General features: G+C 42.9%; 1 protein-coding gene across 1 annotated transcript in view; it reads left to right on the forward strand.

Annotated features, from left to right (window-relative positions):
- CHCHD3 (coiled-coil-helix-coiled-coil-helix domain containing 3) overlaps positions 1-20,462 on the forward strand; it is a 262,616-nt gene that overhangs the window by 29,172 nt on the left and 212,982 nt on the right. Inside the window, exon 3 of the mRNA XM_054988628.1 lies at positions 12,322-12,403. Within this exon, the coding sequence (XP_054844603.1) occupies positions 12,322-12,403 (82 nt within the window). The remainder of the gene's footprint in view (positions 1-12,321; positions 12,404-20,462) is intronic.

Below are 20,462 nucleotides of genomic sequence, written 5' to 3' on the forward strand. Positions count from 1 at the left end.
ACTCAGCCTTCCATCCTTCCGAGGTCGGTAAAATGAGTACCCAGTTTCCTGGGGGTAAAGTGTAGATGACTGGGGAAGGCAATGGCAGACCAGTCTGCCAAGAAAATGTCATGATGATGGGATGTCCCCCCACGGGTCAGTAATGACTCGGTGCTTGCACAGGGGACTACCTTTACCGTACCTACTTGCACAAAGGTACCTGGTTCTCTTTTTCTTTTGGGGGAAGGACCTGTGGCTCAGAGATATTTTGCATGCAGAGAGTTGGAAGGATCCGATACTGGGTGATGTGAAAGACTTCCTCCTACCTGAGACCCTGGAGAGCCTGCTGCCGGCCTCAGTAGACAAGAGTGGCCCTGCTAGCCCAGTGGCCTAACTCACTATCAAGCATTTCATGTTTTCACGTCCGGAGTCTTTGGAAGCCATAGAGTTTGGTCCTTTGGAAAACGTTGTGCTTCGTGTTTGGAGAGCCAGTGTGGTGTAATGGTCAGTGTCAAATCTGGGAGAGGCAGGTTTGAATCCCTACTCTGCCATTGAACCTTTTTAGGTGATTTTAAGCCACTCAAACCTCTTGTTCGCCTCCAAGTCACTAATGCCCTTCCAATTTCTGTGCTGTCCAGTTAGCAGTCTCACAATGCCATCCTAAGCAGAATCTTACCCATTTGAGCCCTGTGAAATCAACGTGTTTAGCAGGATGTACCTCCCTTAGGATGACACTGTCTTGCTCTCGCTCTCTTTGTAAGGGTAGGGTACTATTTACTTATTTTTTATTTACATTAGTTATACTCAGGGCTTTTTTCTGGGAAAAGAGGTGGTGGAACTCAGGACCACACAATGATGTCACTTTGGGTCAGCTGGAACAAGGGGGGAGTTTTTTAAAGTTTAAATTGCCCTCGGCGAAAATGGTCACATGGCCCGTGGCCCCGCCCCCTGATCTCCGGACAGAGGGGAGTTTAGATTACCCACTGCGCTGCTTGGCGGCGCGGAGGGCAATCTAAACTCCCCTCTGTCTGGAGATCACGGGGCGGGGCCACCAGCCATGTGACCATTTTTAAGAGCTGCCAGAACTCTGTTCCACCCTGTTCCTGTTGAAAAAAAAGCCCTGGTTATACTGCTTTTCCCACTGAGACTCAAGGTGGATTACACAGTGTGAGTTAGTTCAGTCAATTCCAAGGACATTTCAATAAACTATGTAATACGGTCTGTAAATGCAGATTTGTAAAGACTGAAAACCAGAAGAAATTCAACGCAGAGTTGAAGAAATGCTGAAACAGAGCATTAGCAATTCTAAGACTGACATATTAAACAACATAGAACTACCCAGTAGGATCATAGCAAAGCAACAGATAGCTCATAGCTCACAGTAGCACATAGAAGTGAAGTCTGTGGTCCTTATCCATCTACTGAAGCATCCTTCTGAAACCACTTCCTTACAGTACAGCCCTCCTATCTGAGTAAAAACACCCTCTTGAATAGTTCAGTTTTGCATCATTTGCGGAAAGCCAGGAGAGTCGGGAGCTTTCCTGACTTCTTCAAGTAGGCTGTTCCATAAGGTAGGGGCCACCACGGAGAATGTACATGTATGGGCAACTGTTGATTTTGCCCATGTGCAAGGTGGCACCTTCAGAAGGCCCTTTTCAGATGAGCAAAGCTGCTGTGGTAGAACATATGGAAAGAGACGGTCTTGTAGATATGCTGGACCAAGGCTGTGAAGAGTTTTGTACGTGATAGACAATACCTTGAATTGAGTCTGGTAACTGATAGGTAGCCATTGGAGTAACTGCAGAGTGGGAGTAATATTCTTCTCCTAGCTCCCAATAATAACTAAGCTGCAGCATTCTGCACCAGCTGGGATCTCCGTTAGCTTAGAGGGGAGACGTATGTACAGTGCGTTACATGGCATGTATTCATGTGGTCAGATCGGCTGTGTTAAGGTAGGGAGCCATATTCCAGGCTAGACGGAGGTTGTAGAAAGTATTTTTTTGCAACTGCCTTAACTTGTTTTCTAGCAGTAGTGCTGGATCCAGTGTAACCCCTAGGCTTTTCACTGAGTCTGTAAGGGTCAGACAAACTCGATAGAAAGTGGGGAGAACAGTGTTCTTCAAGGTCTCTGGCATCCCTTCCATCTTGTCTTGGTTTAATTTCAATTTGCTTGCTTTCAGCTGTTTGACCACAGCTGTCAGGCAGCAACCCAAGGTTTCTACTGCATCCTGCGGTGATTGGGATAGTGAAATAAAGAGTTGGGTGTCATCCGCATATTGATGGCATCCAATTCCATAGCTACCAATGAGTTCTCTTCAGCACAGAGGATGAATAACATGGGGGATAAGATGGTGCCTCATGGAACCCCACAAGATAATTCCTGATCTGGAGAGTTGGAAACTCACTGGTTTCCAACAGTGAGTCCGTTCCATGAGAAACGATTTACACCAGTCCAAGGCACGTACTTTGATACCCACTTCTGCCTCCAAATGTCTCAAGAAGATGGCATGGTCTACTGTGTCAAAGGCTGCAGATAGATCCAGGAGGAGCAATAACGAAGCATGGCTTTTGTCTATATTCAGGCGGCGATCATCCACTAAAGCTTCTAGAGCTATCTCCGTCTGATGGCTTGGCCTGAATCCAAACTGAAAAGGGTCCAAAGCGCTAGAGTTATCCAAGAAGACCCACAGCTATGACCTATGCAGATCTTTTATTAGTATCCAAAGTAGCCTATGTATAATGGCACCAGAGTATTTTAATATAAGTTTTAAAATCTGTTTTTAAAGTTGACTATTAATTTATTGTGTTTTAATTATGATGTGAGCCGCCCTGGGTCCATTTGCTGGTCAGGTACTGCTCTCTCAGTCACTTTGCCCAGAAAGGGCAGATTAGAAACTAGAGACTATCCGATAAATATGTACATATGTGTATGTCTGAATAGGGAAAATGCTGCATATAGGCACAGTCTGATGGCAAGCCCTGCTACAGTCATGTTGAGTGGCATCGTGGTGGCCTTGCAGGCAAATATGGCTCAGAGTATTAAGTCCAGCCCTCTTATTATGCTGGAGAGCTACCGGTGAGATGGTCAGAAGTTTTTCTCTGTCCCCTCTCCAGCTGCTTGCTTTTGCAAACCATTATTTTAGTTCTTTCTCATTTTGAACAGAGATGCTTCCTGGATGTTTCTTAAAGTAGGCTTTATGCCTTAGGAAAAGGGAAAAAACCTGTGTAGGTGAGGTGTTTTTGACAGCCATCCTCTAGCGAGCTGACCTGTTGCTCAGAAATGCAGAAATTCAGAAAGCATGTAACAAGGTCACTCACAAAAGTGGCTCAGGCGGGCCTTCCCTGGGGACTGTTGCTTTTTTCCTGCTTTTTCTGCAGATTTTAACTCTGTATACAAACTGTTAGGCTTCCTAGATGCCTCCAAGGGATTTCTTTTCCTTAGAAAAAGAAAAGCTTGATTTCTCTCTCAAAATAGAGGCTTGTTTCCAGTTATTGAGGCAACCATGGCAGGTTTTTAAATCTTAGACTGTTGAAGGATGGCTTTAGTGATTATTGGTTTATTACTGTCGAGCAGTGTTTCACTTCTCTTAAAAGTGAGGATCATGTTTAAAAAGAATTTACTCTCTCTCTTTCTCTGTGTGTATCCCATTTCTGTTTTTATCCCATTTCTCCTGCAATTTTACATTGCATAGCATATGCTGCTGGCTAGTGTTATAAAATGAATAACATGAAACAAAAATCAGTTTTTAGGAAAAACAGAGTAATTGTTGTAGGGCATCTTCCATTATGTTTGCAACTGGTCATAAATATGTGAGATGGGCACGAACCGAAAAACGAACCAAAGTTCATCACGAACTGGGCCATTTTTTAGTTCGCAAACCAAAGGTTCGTCAGAGCTCATTTGTTTGTTTTTTTAAAATAAATTTTAATTTTGTTAAAACCAACAATAAACATTGAACAAGTACAAAAAGTAACATTATGGTTAAACAAAAAAGTTGTTTACAAATACATCATTAGCGGTAAGATGCTAATATCTAGTACAATTAAAACAAGAGATAATGTGTGAGATGCTTTGTTTAACTTATAAAACTAGCTATCTAAAATATTTTGGTACAGATGATTCGGAGGATGTGCTACTGTCCTGTCAATAAAATCCAAAAAAGGCCACCGTTTCTCATAAAAGTGAGATGAGGATGAGGTGCTGGGTCAGAGCTCATTGGTGACGATTTTTAGAGCAGTTCGTATGGTTCATTTTTCGGTTCGTCACTGCAGACAGCTTGGCTCCGATCAGTTTCCTAGGTAACGGGAGGGATGGGCTTTCTGCAGACCTGCTGCTGCCCCTGGAAATGCCGTAGTCACGGACCAAATGAACTGGGCAAGTTCATGGTGTTTCGTGAAATGTGATGAACCGCAATGAACCGCCATTTTCCCGGTTTGTGCCCATCTCTCTATATGTGAGTTCTCATTCTGCACAAAAACGTTCATAGAAAAAGTTAAATCATTTCAACTTTTTACTAGCCGCCATTCTGCAGCATGTGCAAAACCAAACTATTCAGGAGGGCATTTTTTATAAAGGGATTGCAACAGTACTAGAATGGAAAAGTTCAAGAGAGCGCCTTTATAATGGAATAGGGTTGTAGTCGACCGCAGTGATTGTTGTAGATACCACCTTGCTTTTACTGCATTGTCTTTACCTTATAATTCCACATTCTGTATTATTTATAATAGATCTTGCCTCAGGGAGCTTGTTGCACACATTGTTTTCTAATTCTGTAATCCTAATCCTATTGCATTCTTCAGTGGTTGTTTTATGCTGTCTGATTGCACTATTTATAAATTGTAATATGCCTTGCGACTCAGGGAGAAAGAGAGGTTATAAATAAAGTAAACCAATTAGTAAAATAGATCTTGCCTTATCCTCCTAGACTCAAGATGGCTTCTTTAAAAAAGCGTCCTTTTGAAATATATAATGTGGCAAAGATGTTTACTATCACTTGCATTATGCAAGTGTACTCTGTGTAATGTGTGAAGTAGCGGTTTGCTTCATGAGCTGAAGTACACATTTATTATTGTTATCCAGCCCTCAAGATTCATGCAGAGGAACAGAGCACAGTATCTGATCACCTATAGGAGTCCCAGAAAACCAAAATTAATTTTGGCGTGACAAAATGCCTAAAGATTTATTGTATTTTAAGTTTCTAGGTAGAGAGTGAATATAACATCCTTTCCTTTTCCTTTCATGCAAGGATACTGTAGTAAAGCCCTGTTCTTGTTCTGCATAACTAAATTCAAATGCTGCGTTTCTGAGTTTAGCATGCTGTAGTGTTGTGGTGAAACGATACCTTGGTAGCGGCACAATGTATAGTTGATTGGATTTATATCTCACCAGGTGGCCTTTCACAGGTGGCTTACAGTGAAAAACGGGAGTACGCAATGCAAAATTAAGTAAAGCCGCAGCAAAATCTCGTTATCTGGAAAACTAAAAACAAACAAGCTGAATGTAGGAGCAGATTACTGCCCTCAAATGCTTTCAAAATGTAAGGGCTTTCATCAACCTTAAAAAAACCCAAGATACTAGATAGACCTTAGGGTACATTTGGAAGAGTACCGTAGAGGGTGATTTCTGTAGGATGATGGTATTCAGCTTTTCTATATTCATGTGTCAGGGAGACTGGGAGCTAGAATTATGACCTCAGTTGATGAAGGCAAGGACCTTGGGCAGCAGGCCTTAAGATCCGGATATAGGAAACAGAATCCTACTACCAGGAAGTACACCATAGTGAGGAACAGGTCTAGGTCAAAGCAGTGGAGGAATCTCCACTGATCTTGTCCTCCTGTTCTTCTCAGCATGCATGAGAAGAGGCAGGAGGTACCGCGGCCCCATTCTCTGCATGGGAGAGGTCCTTCAAAACAACATCTTGAGAGGCAGAAAAAATAAAAAGTTGAAGGTATAAAACAAGTTCTGTAGTAAAGAAAAGAGAGTATTATTTGGACAGAAATGCTCTCATATAGTCACAATAGGCAGGACTATCAGCATATCAAGATTTTAAGTTAAACTTTAGAACACTTGAAATCACCGAACTTTTAAACAATTATCATTAAACACATTCTAACTTATTAATTGTTGCCAAAGTTATATTTAAATAAAAACATTCTTGCAAGTCAGGGATATATTTACAATATTTGTACGAATTATCATTATGTATTGCTGTAAGTTCCTTGGTTGTGTCCGTATGGATGCATTCTTGTATGTCCATGGGGAGAGTCTTTAATATTTTGTTGAGTTCTCTTTTGTATTTTGTACTACCTTCTGACCCTACGGAGCAATACAAAAGAGAACTCAAGGAACCACGACCAGGAAGATTCTACCTACTACCCAAAATCCATAAACCAGGTAACCCGGGACGCCCCATTGTTTCAGGAATAGGCACTATCACAGTAGGAGTCTCAGGATACATGGACTCTATCCTCAGGCCCTATGCCACCAGCACACCCAGCTATTTACGGGACACCACTGACTTCCTCAGTAAAATACAGTCCATTGACAACCTACCAGGTGACACCATCCTAGCATCCATGGATGTGGAGACTTTATACACCAATATCCCACATGCAGATGGACTGCAAGCCATAAGGAATATTATCCCGGACAAAACCACAGCATACCTCACCACATAACTTTGTCACTTCGTGCTCAGTCACAATTACTTCAAATTTGGTGACAGCTTATATCTACAGGTTAATGGCACAGCCATGGGCACACGCATGGCACCACAATATGCTAACATATTCATGGCGGACTTGGAACAACGCTTCCTCAGCTCCCATCCACTGGAACCACTACTATACTTAAGATTCCTGGATGACATCTTCATCATTTGGACCCATGGGAAGGAAGCCCTTGAGAGATTTCATCAGGACTTCAACAACTTTCACCCTACTATCAACCTGAGCCTGGACCACTCTACACAACAGGTACACTTCCTGGACACCACTGTACAACTACATGATGGACGGATAAATACCACCTTATACCGGAAACCAGCAGACCAATACTCATATCTACATGCCTCCAGCTACCACCCTAAACATACCACTTGGTCAATTGTCTACAGCCAAGCCTTACGTTACAACCATATCTGCTCCAATGCTCTTGATCAGGACTCCCATTTAAGAGATTTACAACAAGCATTTTTGGGACTACAGTACCCACCAAATGAAGTGAGGAAACAAATCAACAGAGCCAGACTAGTACCCAGAAACAGCCTGCTCCAGGACAAACTTAAAGGAACTAACAACAGAACACCACTGGTTGTCACCTATAGTTCCCAGCTCAAACCCATCCAATGTATCATCAGTGAGCTACAACCCATCCTGGAAAATGATACCTCTCTCTCAGAAGCCCTGGGTGGAAGACCTCTCCTTGCCTACAGACAGCCCCCCAACCTTAAACGACTTCTCACTTACAATCATGAATCGGCTAGCAGTCACCAGCACAGGTACCAGGCCCTGCAACAGACCCAGATGCCAGCTCTGCCCTTATATCTACCCAGGGAATGCAATTACGGGATCCAGTGGCATCAACTACACTGTCTCTGGCTCTTACAGCTGCTCATCCTCCAATCTGATATATGCCCTCATGTGCCAACAATGTCCATCTGCTCTGTACATTGGACAAACCAGCCAACCTCTACGCAAAAGAATAAATGGACACAAATCTGACATTAGAAATGGCAACATCCAGAAACCAGTGGGAGAACATTTCAATCTACCAGGACATTCCATCAAATATTTAAAGGTCACTGGAGTTCAACAGAATCCTTTCAAAAACAAAATCCAATGGGAAGCTGCTGAATTGGAATTCATATGTAAATTTGACTCTGTCAAGCTGGGACTGAATAGGGACTATGAATGGTTATCTCATTATCAAAAGTAACTGATTTCCTTTACAGAAGCAAACTGATCTCCATATCAGAAGGAGCTGTTTGAGAGCTGTTTGCATCTACTCCTCCCTCCCCTCCCCTCCTCTATATCTAACCAGTTTCTTCTTGCCCTCCATGCATCTGACGAAGAGAACTGTGATTCTCGAAAGCTTATGCTACAATAAAGTTGGTTAGTCTTAAAGGTGCTACTGGACTCTTTTTGACTACATCTTGATAGTCCCAACTAGGTCCTAGAGAGAGAGAATAGCTTAGACTGCATGGTCTAGTGAAGTAGTAGTATTGGACTGTAGTAGCAGACTGAGCAAAGAGCAATAAAACCTTAGTATATGTTGCTAGCTAATTGCCCCCCAATAAACTGGCTCATCCAATAGACAATCCTGGATTCCCTCATTAAGACTAAAGACACCCACTTTCTCTGACAGGAACTTATCTCGAAGCCTAAGTGGTTCCTATGCTAACTAGTTATCTGACTAAACAATCAGAACAACAATTTAACTCTTTCATGACTGAGCATGGGACACTTGCCAAAAGTCCAACAGAGGTCCATCCTGGGTCTAAAGAAGTAACAATTACAATATGGAAAGAACATGGCTAAAGAGAGAATACATCAGGTTAGCATTAAAGCATTGTAACTTCAATGTGCTGTGGCATCAGTGACATAACAACCAAACAATCATGACATGGCTGTACACAGGCAAGACAAGAATTTCCCGCATTTGTATAAATCATATGAGAGAATCCCATTGTTCAGAACATACATATAATTTAAAAATGGCTTCCTTCCAGTTTCTTTATGGCACAAGCATTCAAAACAACACCTTTTAATAGTATAAAAGGCGCTCTTAGGATTTGCTTTCACTGAGGGAGGAAGCCTGTTTCTGAACTGCAAGCGGCAGCTCACACGTGATTGAATTTATTTTATTTATTAAAATATTTATAACCTGCTCTGGCTCAAGGCAACTTGAATGCAACTCTGAACAAAATTATCCCTACGCGTAGAAAACAAGCATGTTTGAGAAAAGAATTCCAGACTGGCCTTTCCCCTAAGATGCTCGTTTTCTATGTGTAAATATTTTCTTGGAAGACGGCGTCACGTGAATTCACGTGGTTGCACTGCAGTGTTACAGTCAAGTCTCAACTCACTTATGACAGGAGCCTTGCAAATTATGTTTGGATTGTTCTTGCTCTACTCCTCTGTGCTGTTCACCTCTCTGCCTATCCCACTTTATCCACTGCTACCTCTCCCCCTCTTTTTTGGTACATTTGTGAGTCATGGCTGTGGTCCAAATTAGAGAGCTTCTTAAGAGGTAGAAGAATACAATGAAGATGATTTGCATATTAGATAAACTGGAAAGCAAAGGAAAAGTCAGCTTAATCTCAAAGGAGCAGTAAAAACACAATAAAATCTTTGCTTTTTGCTGTCACTGTTTCAGGTCATCAAGCTGTTTGTAATTCTGTCCTTTCTGCTTAGAGTATTTACGATTATTAATATGCTACCGAATTTCCCTTCTGATGTCCTCGTGAGCTCCAGCGCCTCCTAGAGGAGCGGTTTGTCATTTTAGGCCGTCAGAGAAACGGCAGTTCTGCAGGTGGCTTTAAGGAATGACGGGGACTGTAGAGGGCCTTGGTGTTCGTTAGATGGATGAGAGAGTTTGTCCGATGGCAAATGTTAGGCTGGATTTCCGGGGGATGCTTCTTGCTATTTAGGGAGCAGGAGGAAAAGGACTTCCCATTTTCCCGTCTGCAAAACTCAAGTAGGGTCTTTGTTTTCGACTTCCTGTATAGAATCATAGAATCATAGTGCCGCTTCCCCTGACCCAGCCTGTTGGTGGTGAGGTCCTGAGGAGTTGGAAGGATGGGTCTGCTAAGGGTGGTCTTCAGTGGCACCTCTTGCGGAGTCCTGGGAAATGGCTCTTGATTGTCATAATCCAGACTTTCCGCTGTGCTATAAGGCAGCGATGGTTCAAGCGCTACTCCCTGCAGCACGGTTGCATGGCACGACGGCGTTGGAAGGTTGATAGATGAAGCCTTAGGAAGACTCTACATTTAATAAGGTAGTACAACGTCGTGGAGACTATATAATCCTGTACCTTTAATCTGTTTTGGGGAGCTGTTAAGAAGAGCCGTGCTGGATCGAACCCATCCAGTCCAGCAGTCCTAGAGGCAGCTACTGACCAGCTGCCTCTAGGAAGCTCACAGGCAGGATGTCTGGCACCATCGTCCTCTCTCCTTGCTCCCCAGCAGCTGATATAAAGAGGCAGGTGCCTTTGGTACGGGAGGGAATAAATGTCCATTATGACTAGTAGCTACTGATAGCAATAGCCACATTGAGGGTGAGTGGCTGTGGACAGAGGGAGTCTGCAGGGAGGGGACAAATAGCAATTTTTAATGTGATCTTCAACTCAGTTCCTACTTATGTGGCCATTCATTCTGTGGGAGTCCATAGGACTGAAGATTATCTAGCGATGCACCCTACATTAAGATGGGTGTCCCTTCTCGTCGCCGTGTACTTAGGTTTATCTAGCGATGCACCCTACATTAATATGCGGCGTCCCTTCTAGTCACTTTGCACTTAGAATGAGTGGTATTGGCTCGTAGTATTGTGTCTTTAAACCCATTCCATGAATATCAGTATCACCTCAAAATGTTCCCTGAGAAATTTTAGATTTTGTGCCAATGATCTGTTTTTTTCTGGGTGACTTTAACTTGACCTGACTTGAAGTAATTATGCTCTACTGTATTCTCAACTGGTTTATTTGCATATGATTTATTCACATCAGCGAAATAGAAATTGTCTCCCCAGCTGTTTTAATGCATCAATTTGAGTCAAATTATTTGTTTTCTTGGAGGCTCTTGAGCTGATGAATAAAATTGCAAGAGTTATTTCTCATACCTTGCCCTTCTTCCAGGGTTGGTCTTTACTCAGCTTGCTTCAATTTCTCATTTGGGAGCTATCCTGCTTACACTAGCTAATAGAATTTCTATTTAATGATCTACAGCTCCAGTTTTATTCCCTATTAGGATCTGGCTGATCAATGCATAACCTAATTGATTGTTAAGGTCAACTGTACCATGTTTTTATTGGCGGATACCTGAATTTTATTTATTGTTCTTCAGAAGTTGGCTCTATGGTCCATTAGCCTTTTTATCCATTCTTACACGTAGAAGCAATAAAGAATCATGACACATTGGTTGGTAAATACTTTAATTGTCACGCTTTGTGTGCCTGTTGGCAGGTGACAAACCTGAGATGTGAAATATTAAAACCTCTCCAGAGCTGAGATAAATCTAATGATCAACTGCAGTGTAAAAACGTTTTTTGCTGCTTTTGTAATGCAGTTGTGAGGGGAGCTGTTTGCAGGTAGTTGAGGACGTGATAATGGGGAGAAGGAGACATCACAGGGCACATGAGCACATGTAAAAGCATGGTGTTGCATAACTCTTACTAATTTTGTTGGGGTTCACAAAGAAGTTTCTGTTCGATTAGTCTCTAAGTGATAAGTGCGGAGTTGGATTAATATTTTCTATCAAATGCAGTCCGGTTCATACAGCTCACTATCACTAATCTTTAAGAGCAGTGGGATTGCAGTAAAACTTCTCTCCAATGAGTTAAAACTAAAGTATATATTTTAGAAGTGGGGTGTGTGGGGGGGGGCGTTAAACGGAAAAGCAACTTTGGATGCTGCATGCTTTTTCTTTTTCCTACAAGGAGAAAAGCCGGTTGTGCATAGGGGGATTTTTTTTTAAAAAAGTGGGAAAATGATAGGAGGAGACAGGGTGAAGCGGTGCTTGATCACAGCCTTACAGAATGTTTTTTGATTTTTAAAAAAGAGAATAGGGATGACTAACTTTAATAGGGATGGTGGAGCCCCTGGTCTTTTAAACTGGGTCTCTGACAAAACCACACCTACAACCTAATCGCTTGCTAAATAATGTTAACCTAAGTAAGAATTGCATTATGTTCTGTAACTCTGAGAGTCTCTCTGCAAGAGACGTCTGACGTGAGAATGCAGAAGTGTAGGGAGACGCAGTGCTAGCCAGGAAGCATGCTTTAAATTTCACCTCTCTGCAGAGCCGGCAAAGATGGCTCCTCAGAGGGTTTGTTAATTTCCTCCCTAAAGGCTCTGTCAATTTCATCACCCCTTTTGGGGAGGCTAAGAGGAAAGAGCTCTCTCTGCCTGCTCTGTAGAGAGGCGAAATTGACAGAGCCTTCAGCTCTGCCTTTTTAAACTATGCTTCCCGGCTAAGATTGCGTCTCTCTCTCACTTTAGCGTTCTCTTGTAAGATGTCTTGTGTAGAGAGACTCTGAGTTAACTCTTTTAGTTGGTCATGCTGAACACATCTGGCAACACCTCTATAATAATCATGGTATTTACCATTTCTCTTTTCTTAATTCTAGTGAATGAAGAAGACCTAAAGAGAAGAATAGCTGAAGAACTGGCATTGGAACATGCCAGGAGAGATGCTGAAAGTCATAAACGGTTTGTTTGGGGATCAATAGATCTTTAATGTTTCTGTGTAGACTGTACTTTTTTGCAGTGTTGCAATAAACAGGGAGAGGGGATGTCTCTTCATTGAAAGATGAAGTCAAGCAGTGTTTTGAAAGAAAGATTTGATAGAACTCGTGTTTATTTTGGTGGAGTAGGGTTAAATAAAGCAGCAAATTAGTGAAGGTATGTGTTTTTTTCTTTCGTGGTTTCACATCCTGTCTGCATCCATTTCACCTCGAACTTGATGTTTATTGCTGTGCTCGTATAATCATTTTTTCCCAGTTCAGTCTCTTTTGTTCCCCCACTATCGGAGCCTCGGTAAACAATTTGCCTAGCAGTAGAATAGCTCCAGACAAGCACTGAGGCTTTTGTCTAAGAACTCATCAGGTTGATCAAGAGAGAAATTCTTAACAGCAGGGAAAATGGCAGCTCTGCCTTAAAGAGATGTACTTGCACTGGGCTTTGAAGATATAAAGGGATGTAGTCAGGTTTTTGGGGAGGGAGAAAGATTTGTTGCGAATTACTCTACAGAACATGCTATGATATGTCTTAGTGAAAACAGTGCTATTTATTTTCTTACAAATTTCTCTTGCTCTGCTTATGCTTTCGTTGTGAATCTTTAGTAAGTCTTGAAGGCACATGTCAGAGAGGAGCCTTGCTCTCTACTTAACCATTTTTTCAATTACAAATAAAACAGAATCCAAGGAGCAATTTCTCGTATTCGTAAGTGTCAGCTTGCTTGCTCTACTTTTGATTATACTTGGAATAAGGGTTGCCCACTCTAGATTGGGAAATTTCCTGGAGATTTTAGGGGTGGAGCTGGAGAGGGTGGGACCTCAGTGGCATATCATGCCATAAAGACCATCTTCCAAAGCAGCCATTTTCTCCAGGGGAAATTATCCCTGTGGTCTGGAGATCAGTTGTAATTCCACAAGATCTCCAGCTGCCACCTGGAGGTTGGCATTCCTACTTGGAAAGCTCAGAGTGGCTTGTATGGGGTTCCATTCCCATCCTGATTTTGATCGGATCCATACGTGGTTAGCTTCAGAGGTGCTACAGCATCAAGTGCTTCTAGAACGTTTGTTTCAGCCAGTAGGAAGCTGCTAGGTCCTGACTCAGATACAGATGTAAAATTGTTGGAAATTTTGACACTATGGGGGAAAAGCTCCTCCCCTCTTTTTTGGAGGAAAAAACTATCACTTAAAACTTAGCCTATAGCATTGTACTCTTCGGCATATTTTTGGAATTTAAAAGTATTGATAGTTTCAATTTCTATAAGAAAAATTGCAGATACATCCAATGTATTAGAAAGAGTTGCAGACTGCTGTAACCTAGGCCGCTGTAGCACATGTATCTGTAACTTTTGCTTTCTGAGAAGAAGGTAAAACAAATGTTGAAGATAAAATATGAATTCTGTAGTGAACAAAGGAGAGTGTATTTATGAGGCTCCTCTGGTGTCAGGGCGGCCTCCTGGCTTTCCACTGTGGTTGCCTTCTAACCCCCAGGTCTTGGAGCTAGTGGCTTCCTTGTGTCGCCACCTCCCAGCCACCTCTGTAAACGTGGCCTCACCCTCAGGGGCTCCCTCAGGCCTCAGACATGGACAAGATCCCCACTTCTCTGAGGCAGAGCCAGTCCTCCCTCTCTCCGCCCCAGCAGATGTTTAGAGCCTCTTTATATCCCTCCCCCCATCAGAGAGCACCCTGCCTCCTCCTATCCATGTGTTCCACCCAAGAGTGTGGCCCAACACATGGGGCAAGAGCTTCAGGATGACTCGGCTCTGTCTCCTCATCCTGGCTGCCGGCTCTGCTTTGGCCCATCTAAGGGTGGGGTGGGCTGAGCATCTTGGCTTTTGCTTCACCATAGGCCTGAGGAAGAGCAGCTGTGAGCGAGGTAGATAAGATCCTTAAAGATAAAGATGTCTCTATAGGAACCAAGATCAAATTAATCCATACTATGGTATTCCCCATTGCCATGTTTAGATGTGAAAGTTGGACAGTAAAGAAAGCTGACAGGAAGAAAATTGATTCATTTGAAATGAGGTGCTGGAGGAGAGTTTTGCAGATACCATGGACAGCCAAAAAGACAAATAAGTGGGTACTGGCTTAAATCAAGCCTGAATTCTCCTTGGAAGCTAAAATGACAAGACTAAGGCTATCGTACTTTGGTCGCATCATGAGAAGACAAGATTCTCTGGAAAAGTCAATAATGCTAGGAAAAGTGGAAGGCAGTAGGAAAAGAGAAGAAAGAACTAAAACGAGATGGCTTGGCTACATAAAAGAAGCCACGTCCTCCAGTTTGCAGGATCTGAGCAAGTCTGTTAATGATAGGACGTTTCGGAGGTCTTTCCTTCATAGGGTCGCCGTAGGTCAGAGGCAACTTGATGGCACATAACACATAACACACACAGGCCCAAGGAAGTCCCCCCCCCCCGTTGTGAGCCATGGCAGCACTTGCTGCTAATACTACGGTCAGGCTGTCCCACCTGGCTACTTCTTGGGGCTGCAGGGAGGCAGGCTGCTTACTGCATTCCCGTTCAGCTGGCTGTCGCAGCCTTCACCGCATTCCTCTGCCTGCCTGCAGAGGTGAGTGTTGCACTGGGGCTTGGGCGCAGTGACTGGTGCGGGGGATCCTGGGTCGGCTTCGGGTGCAGTCCCACTGGCTTCAGCCTTGTCTGACTTGCACTGCAGCTTTGGACAGTATTATTTAAACACAAACTCATAATAGGTAGGTCTACCAGCATGTTTGAATATTAAGCTAAACTTTATAAAATTGAAAACAGTGAGTTCTTTAAGAATGTATTATTTTTAAACTCATTACAGTAGATTAAATGTTGTCAAAATTATTTACATGTAAACAAAAAAAAAATCAGTGTTCTCCCAAATTTCCCAATTTTACATTGGAAAAATGGGAAAATGTCAGATTTTTTTATATTAAACATTTTGAATGTGAAAAGCCTTACCTCAGGAAGCAATTTCACTCATTCTAAAAGAGAAAATATTTCATAGTGGTTTTTGTTTCAGTGCTCCCTTAAATTTCCCACTTTTTCTGTTGAAAAGATTGAAAAGAAAGTTCTAAGAAAAAAAGGGGGGGGAGTGTCCCCCCTTGAATTTTTCCATTTTTATTTCGGGCCTTCACATCTGTAGACTCAGACCATGGGTCCATCTACTCTGGTAGTATCTTCTCTGATGATAGTACTTTCCGAAGGGTCAAGCAGAAGGGTTTCCTCGTCTGCTGTACTAACTCTATTTAATTGGAGGTTCTGGAGACGGAGCCTGAAATGTTTGCATTCAAAGTACATACTTTGCCACTGAGCTACGGCCCCTCGCCAGGATGCCCTGTAGAAAAGGCAAATTTTAGGAGAGCCCCGTAGTGGGTGTAACATGCAGCACGTTGCTCTTTCCGTTCTGAAAGGTGCAGAGCAGGCTCATTATTCTTAAGTAAGATTGGTAATTAGTACTCCAAAAATTACCTCTGCATAACATCTCTTGTTTCTCTCGCAGCACTATATTATTATGTAATTGAATTAGATTAACATTGTATATAATTGGATACCAAAGTATAAACGCTGTTCTCTCTTGTCTGCCCCTCCTCCCCAATAAAAAAATAACATCTCTTTGATTGAATACTAAAGCTAATCAATGCTTTAATGGTAAAATCTCCGTTCTGGGTGGCTGTTCTCGTTCGATTTTCACGAGGCAATGTGTCCAGTATTGGTGTGTTGGTATTAATGTAATCAATGCTATCCTTTCAAAATGGCACCATTTGTTACGTGCTTTGAACCCTCTCTCCTGGGGTGTTTGCTTGTGGCGGTTCTGCTTCTCTTCAGGACTTACTGTGTTTGGTGCACAGTCCCCAGTTCTTGTTGTGAGTCAGGGGAGTTAAATTAGATATTGCAGCTTTTCTTTCTGTGTCTACTGCTAGCCCAGCAGGGTGGTATCCTTGGCTTGCAGATGTACCATCTAGCTGGAATGAATGGCATGTTTTACTACATGTAATCCGGAGTGGGCAAACTCTGCTTTATCAGTCATATGATCGCTGGCGTCCTGATAAGGGAGCGCTAAATCAGACTGGCATGTGTGGATCTTCAGACTGAGTCATTTGGGTGCAGATAACAAGTTCCAGACAAGTAGACCAAAGTACAAGTTCTGAAGAAACTGGGGCAGATTTTAGGACCTGACTGAACTTCCTGGGAAAGGTGAAGGTACACAGACCTTGATATCCCCCAGAGGGCCGAGGTTCTGTCCCTCAAGCAAAGTTGTCGGGGAACTTAAAGGGATGACCCTATGGCTTGACACATCACACTGTGGCACTGTAGAATAAACTGTATTCTCCTCTTCTCCATTTTATCCTCACAACAACCTTGTGAGATAGGTTAGGCTGAGAGTTCTTAACTGGCCCAAGGTCACCCAATCAGTTTTCATGGAAGAGAGAGAATTAGAACCTGGATCTTCCAGATCCTGTTCTAAAGCTCTAACCACTGCACCACACTGAAATGAAATGGTAGAACTTGTTAATACATATTCAGGCTAGAATGATAAGTTAATGCTTTCAGTGGCACCCCCAGGTGAAGCTCTCTGTCTTTCCCCTGTCCTGTGCTTTTTTTTTTGCCCCATCCAGTAACCAACTATTTAAGACAAGTAAAAGTAGTACAGGACATCACAAAATGAGTAAGTGGTCTTACGTGTTATCAAGAAAATGTTGGTTTTCAGTGGTATGTTAATGGTGAATGCATCCTGTTTCTTCTTTCACAGTGAGGGAAGGACTCTGAATGCACACACTCCGTAAGAGTGCCAAACTAATGCAGGCTTATTAGTTACTCTAAAGGGAAACTTGTTAGTGGTTAAACTTGCCCTCGAGGTATTATGAATATGGCAATATCATAAGCTCCTTTTCTCATCTCATGTGTTTAAAAGTTGCCTGGCTAGTCAGGAAATGGAGAAGTACTGAAATGTGAGAGGTGAGGTAAGACGAACTTTCAGCCCCATGCCCCGGAGATATGCACAGCCATAGAACAATAGAGGTCTCCAGAAGTACTTGAATGAATCCATTCACACACCCTTCCAATCCTACCTTTACCCAGTCTCCTATTATAGCCTCACCCATACAGCCATTGCGGATCAACAGTTGTCTTTTTACATCTGTAGTTTCTGTTAGGAAGGCACAGTCAACCTCCCCACTTTTATTGTCTCACATTGGAGACAGCTTCCCAGTCTTTTTTCCCACCCCAGGGACAACTGTTAAGTCATTGTTTTGGGGCAGAAGGTGCAGTACTGCCCCAGGGTATGTTCCACAGTATAATTGGACTGCCCATTACCTCATTCTGTGTGTGTGCTTTGAACCCACTCATGCGCCCTCCAACTGCATGTCTGAGTCCCTCTCCCTCTTCTTGCCGTGAAGTGCTGGTCACTGCAACTGCTCTTCCTCGGACTCCCTCTGTCTTCTGGAACTGGTAATTATAGCCCAACTCTGCAGCTCTCTACTTTTCCTCCCTATTTTTCTTGTTAGCTCTGTGTATGTGTTGTGCGTTTTGTGTGCAATTGATCTTTATTGTTTTAAATAAAAACTCCTTTTTGATTGAACACCTGCTTCTTTATTGAAAGATTTCTCTAGAGGAAGGGATCCTTGTAAACATAAGCGTAAAAGATCCTAAGTTACCCTCTCCTTGTTGCTAATTCCCCCAATTTACAAGAAGACCTCCTCATTGGGTAACAAACCTGGGTCTATGCTGGTGTTAAATTAGAAGCCTAGCGGTTTTTTTTTTTTAAAAATGAAACAATGTATTCTTGTGCCAGGGCCTGATTTTTAAAGGGTATATGGACAGAGAATATTTTATCAGCTAAGCACTATGACGTGTCGATGGAATTGCATGGTGTGAGCTGCACCTGGGCTGAGTTGCTCATTTGTCCCTGTAGCCTTGTGTTCAAAATGACTATTTCTTTCCCTGATTGAATGAATACTCTGTGGGGTTATATACCATGGCTGCTGTCCTAGGACAATCTGGCAGGCTTCTAATGGGTCACATGTGAATAGTGGGCCCGGTACAGCTGTGATTAACTCCTCATCGACTCCCTCAGTCCATATGTCAGGCATGTCAAGCTCTTTGACAGAGAGAAAAATGCCACTACTTCTGACCCTGTAGCCTTTGACATCAGAGTCACACTTTTAACCTACAAGAGTAAATGCGAGACTCGCTCATCTAATTTCCTTCCTTGGAAAAATATATAGTTAGGTGGTGTTCATGTAAAAAGAAAAGCTCCTCATGCATCAAAACTGGCTTTTGCTTGGGCACTTTACATTAGTGGATGTAAAGGCTTGCATGCTTCTAACACTATAAAATGGATAAATTGGGTGTTTTTTATTTCTAATGTTAGCAATTGAATTTTGAGCTATACTACTTTGTCGCTGTTAGCTCTTCTTCTTTGTACTTAAGGTGACATTGACAATCTTACCATGAGTTTATGACTTCATGTCTCTTAAATGAGCTTTATAGCTTTTCACACGCCATGGCATGTATTACATAGCTGCATTTTTATCTTTTCTTTACCCCCTCCCCTTCCAGAAAAAGAGCTCACATACACTCACGTTTGCCTTCTGCTGGTAAAATTGACATCAAATATAAAGGCTCTTTAAAGCCCTTAATTTTTGGAGCTGAGATTTGTAGTGCGAAAGAACATGCTGAATATATTTTCTCTGTGCTTGTGTTTCTTTCTAATCTCCTTACTGAACTTGAAAGCAAATGGGGGGAAAAGGCCTAATTGTATGGAGTCACTAGTAGTAGGTGTGTAAAAACGTTTAAAGGCATGTGCCTGCATTAAGTTTTTTCAGGGTGCAGATGTCTCTGAATACTCAACCCAAAAATACGGGGTTGGGATCCTGTGAAACTGCCCACAGTCCAATGTTAAATATTCCAGGCCAGCATTTCTTATATCTTTAATGGCAGCATGAAGTCATATGGTAGCAATGACAGGAGTGAAGGTCCATGGCTTCTCAGTGCTGCACAACAGGCGTGCAAATGCCTCTCATCTAGGAGGGTGCATCCCTCGTCTTTAGGGAGCTTCTCAGCTCTTTTGTCCCAGTGAAACCATATGGCACAGCCTCTCTTCCTGGCCAGATGCTCTAGCTGCTGGCATTTCGGAATAGGAATGCAGAGGGATTCTGGAGGAGACGTTAAACAAATTGCAGGGGCCAAGAACTGGTGTCATAAATATACAGGACTGCCGCTGAGTTCACTGCTTCCTCCGGGAGAGGAAAAGGGTGCCTCTCGACTTTAGCCACAGACCTAGAAAAACAAGGACCACAAGCCGATACAAGAGCACAACTACCAAGGTGGAATGCTTCCCGTCAGTTGCCTCAGGGCATAAGCACACTAAGCAAGTGGCTCATCCGCTGTTCTTCAAGCGGTCGTGGGATTCCTTAGTCCAATGAAAGATTTCTCTGATGGAAGAGGCAGAACTGCCGGTACTAACATGCAGCAGTCAGTCTCAGTTAATATCTGGGCGATAAAACCCTGTCTTCCACGGCACATGTATCACTTCAAAAAGGATGTGGACAAAATTGAGAGGGTGCAGAAGAGAGTGACGAGGATGATCAGGGGTCTGGAGACTGAGCCCTACGAGGAAAGGCTGAGGGCCTTGGGAATGTTTAGTTTGGAGAAGAGGAGGTTGAGGGGGGACATGATTGCTGCTCTCTTTAAGTATTTGAAAGGCTGTCATTTGGAGGAGGGCAGGGAGCTGTTCCAGTTGGCAGCAGAGGGTAGGACCCAAAACAATGGGCTTAAATTACATACACAAATGTACTGGCTGGATATTAGGAAGAACGTTTTCACGGTCAGAGTAGTTCAAAAGTGGAATCAGCTGCCTTGGGAGGTAGTGAGCGCCCCCTCACTGGCAGTTTTCAAGAAGAGGCTGGATGAATACTTGTCAGAGATGCTTTAGGCTGATCCTGCACTGGGCAGGGGGTTGGACTAGAAGGTCTGTATGGCCCCTTCGAACTGTATGAGTCTATGAAACATTTTGCCAGCTGTAAAGTCTAGGGGAATGAGAGCCAGTGT

This window comes from Eublepharis macularius, chromosome 9 (assembly GCF_028583425.1).
Source record: "Eublepharis macularius isolate TG4126 chromosome 9, MPM_Emac_v1.0, whole genome shotgun sequence".
In the NCBI taxonomy this organism is placed as follows: domain Eukaryota; kingdom Metazoa; phylum Chordata; class Lepidosauria; order Squamata; family Eublepharidae; genus Eublepharis; species Eublepharis macularius.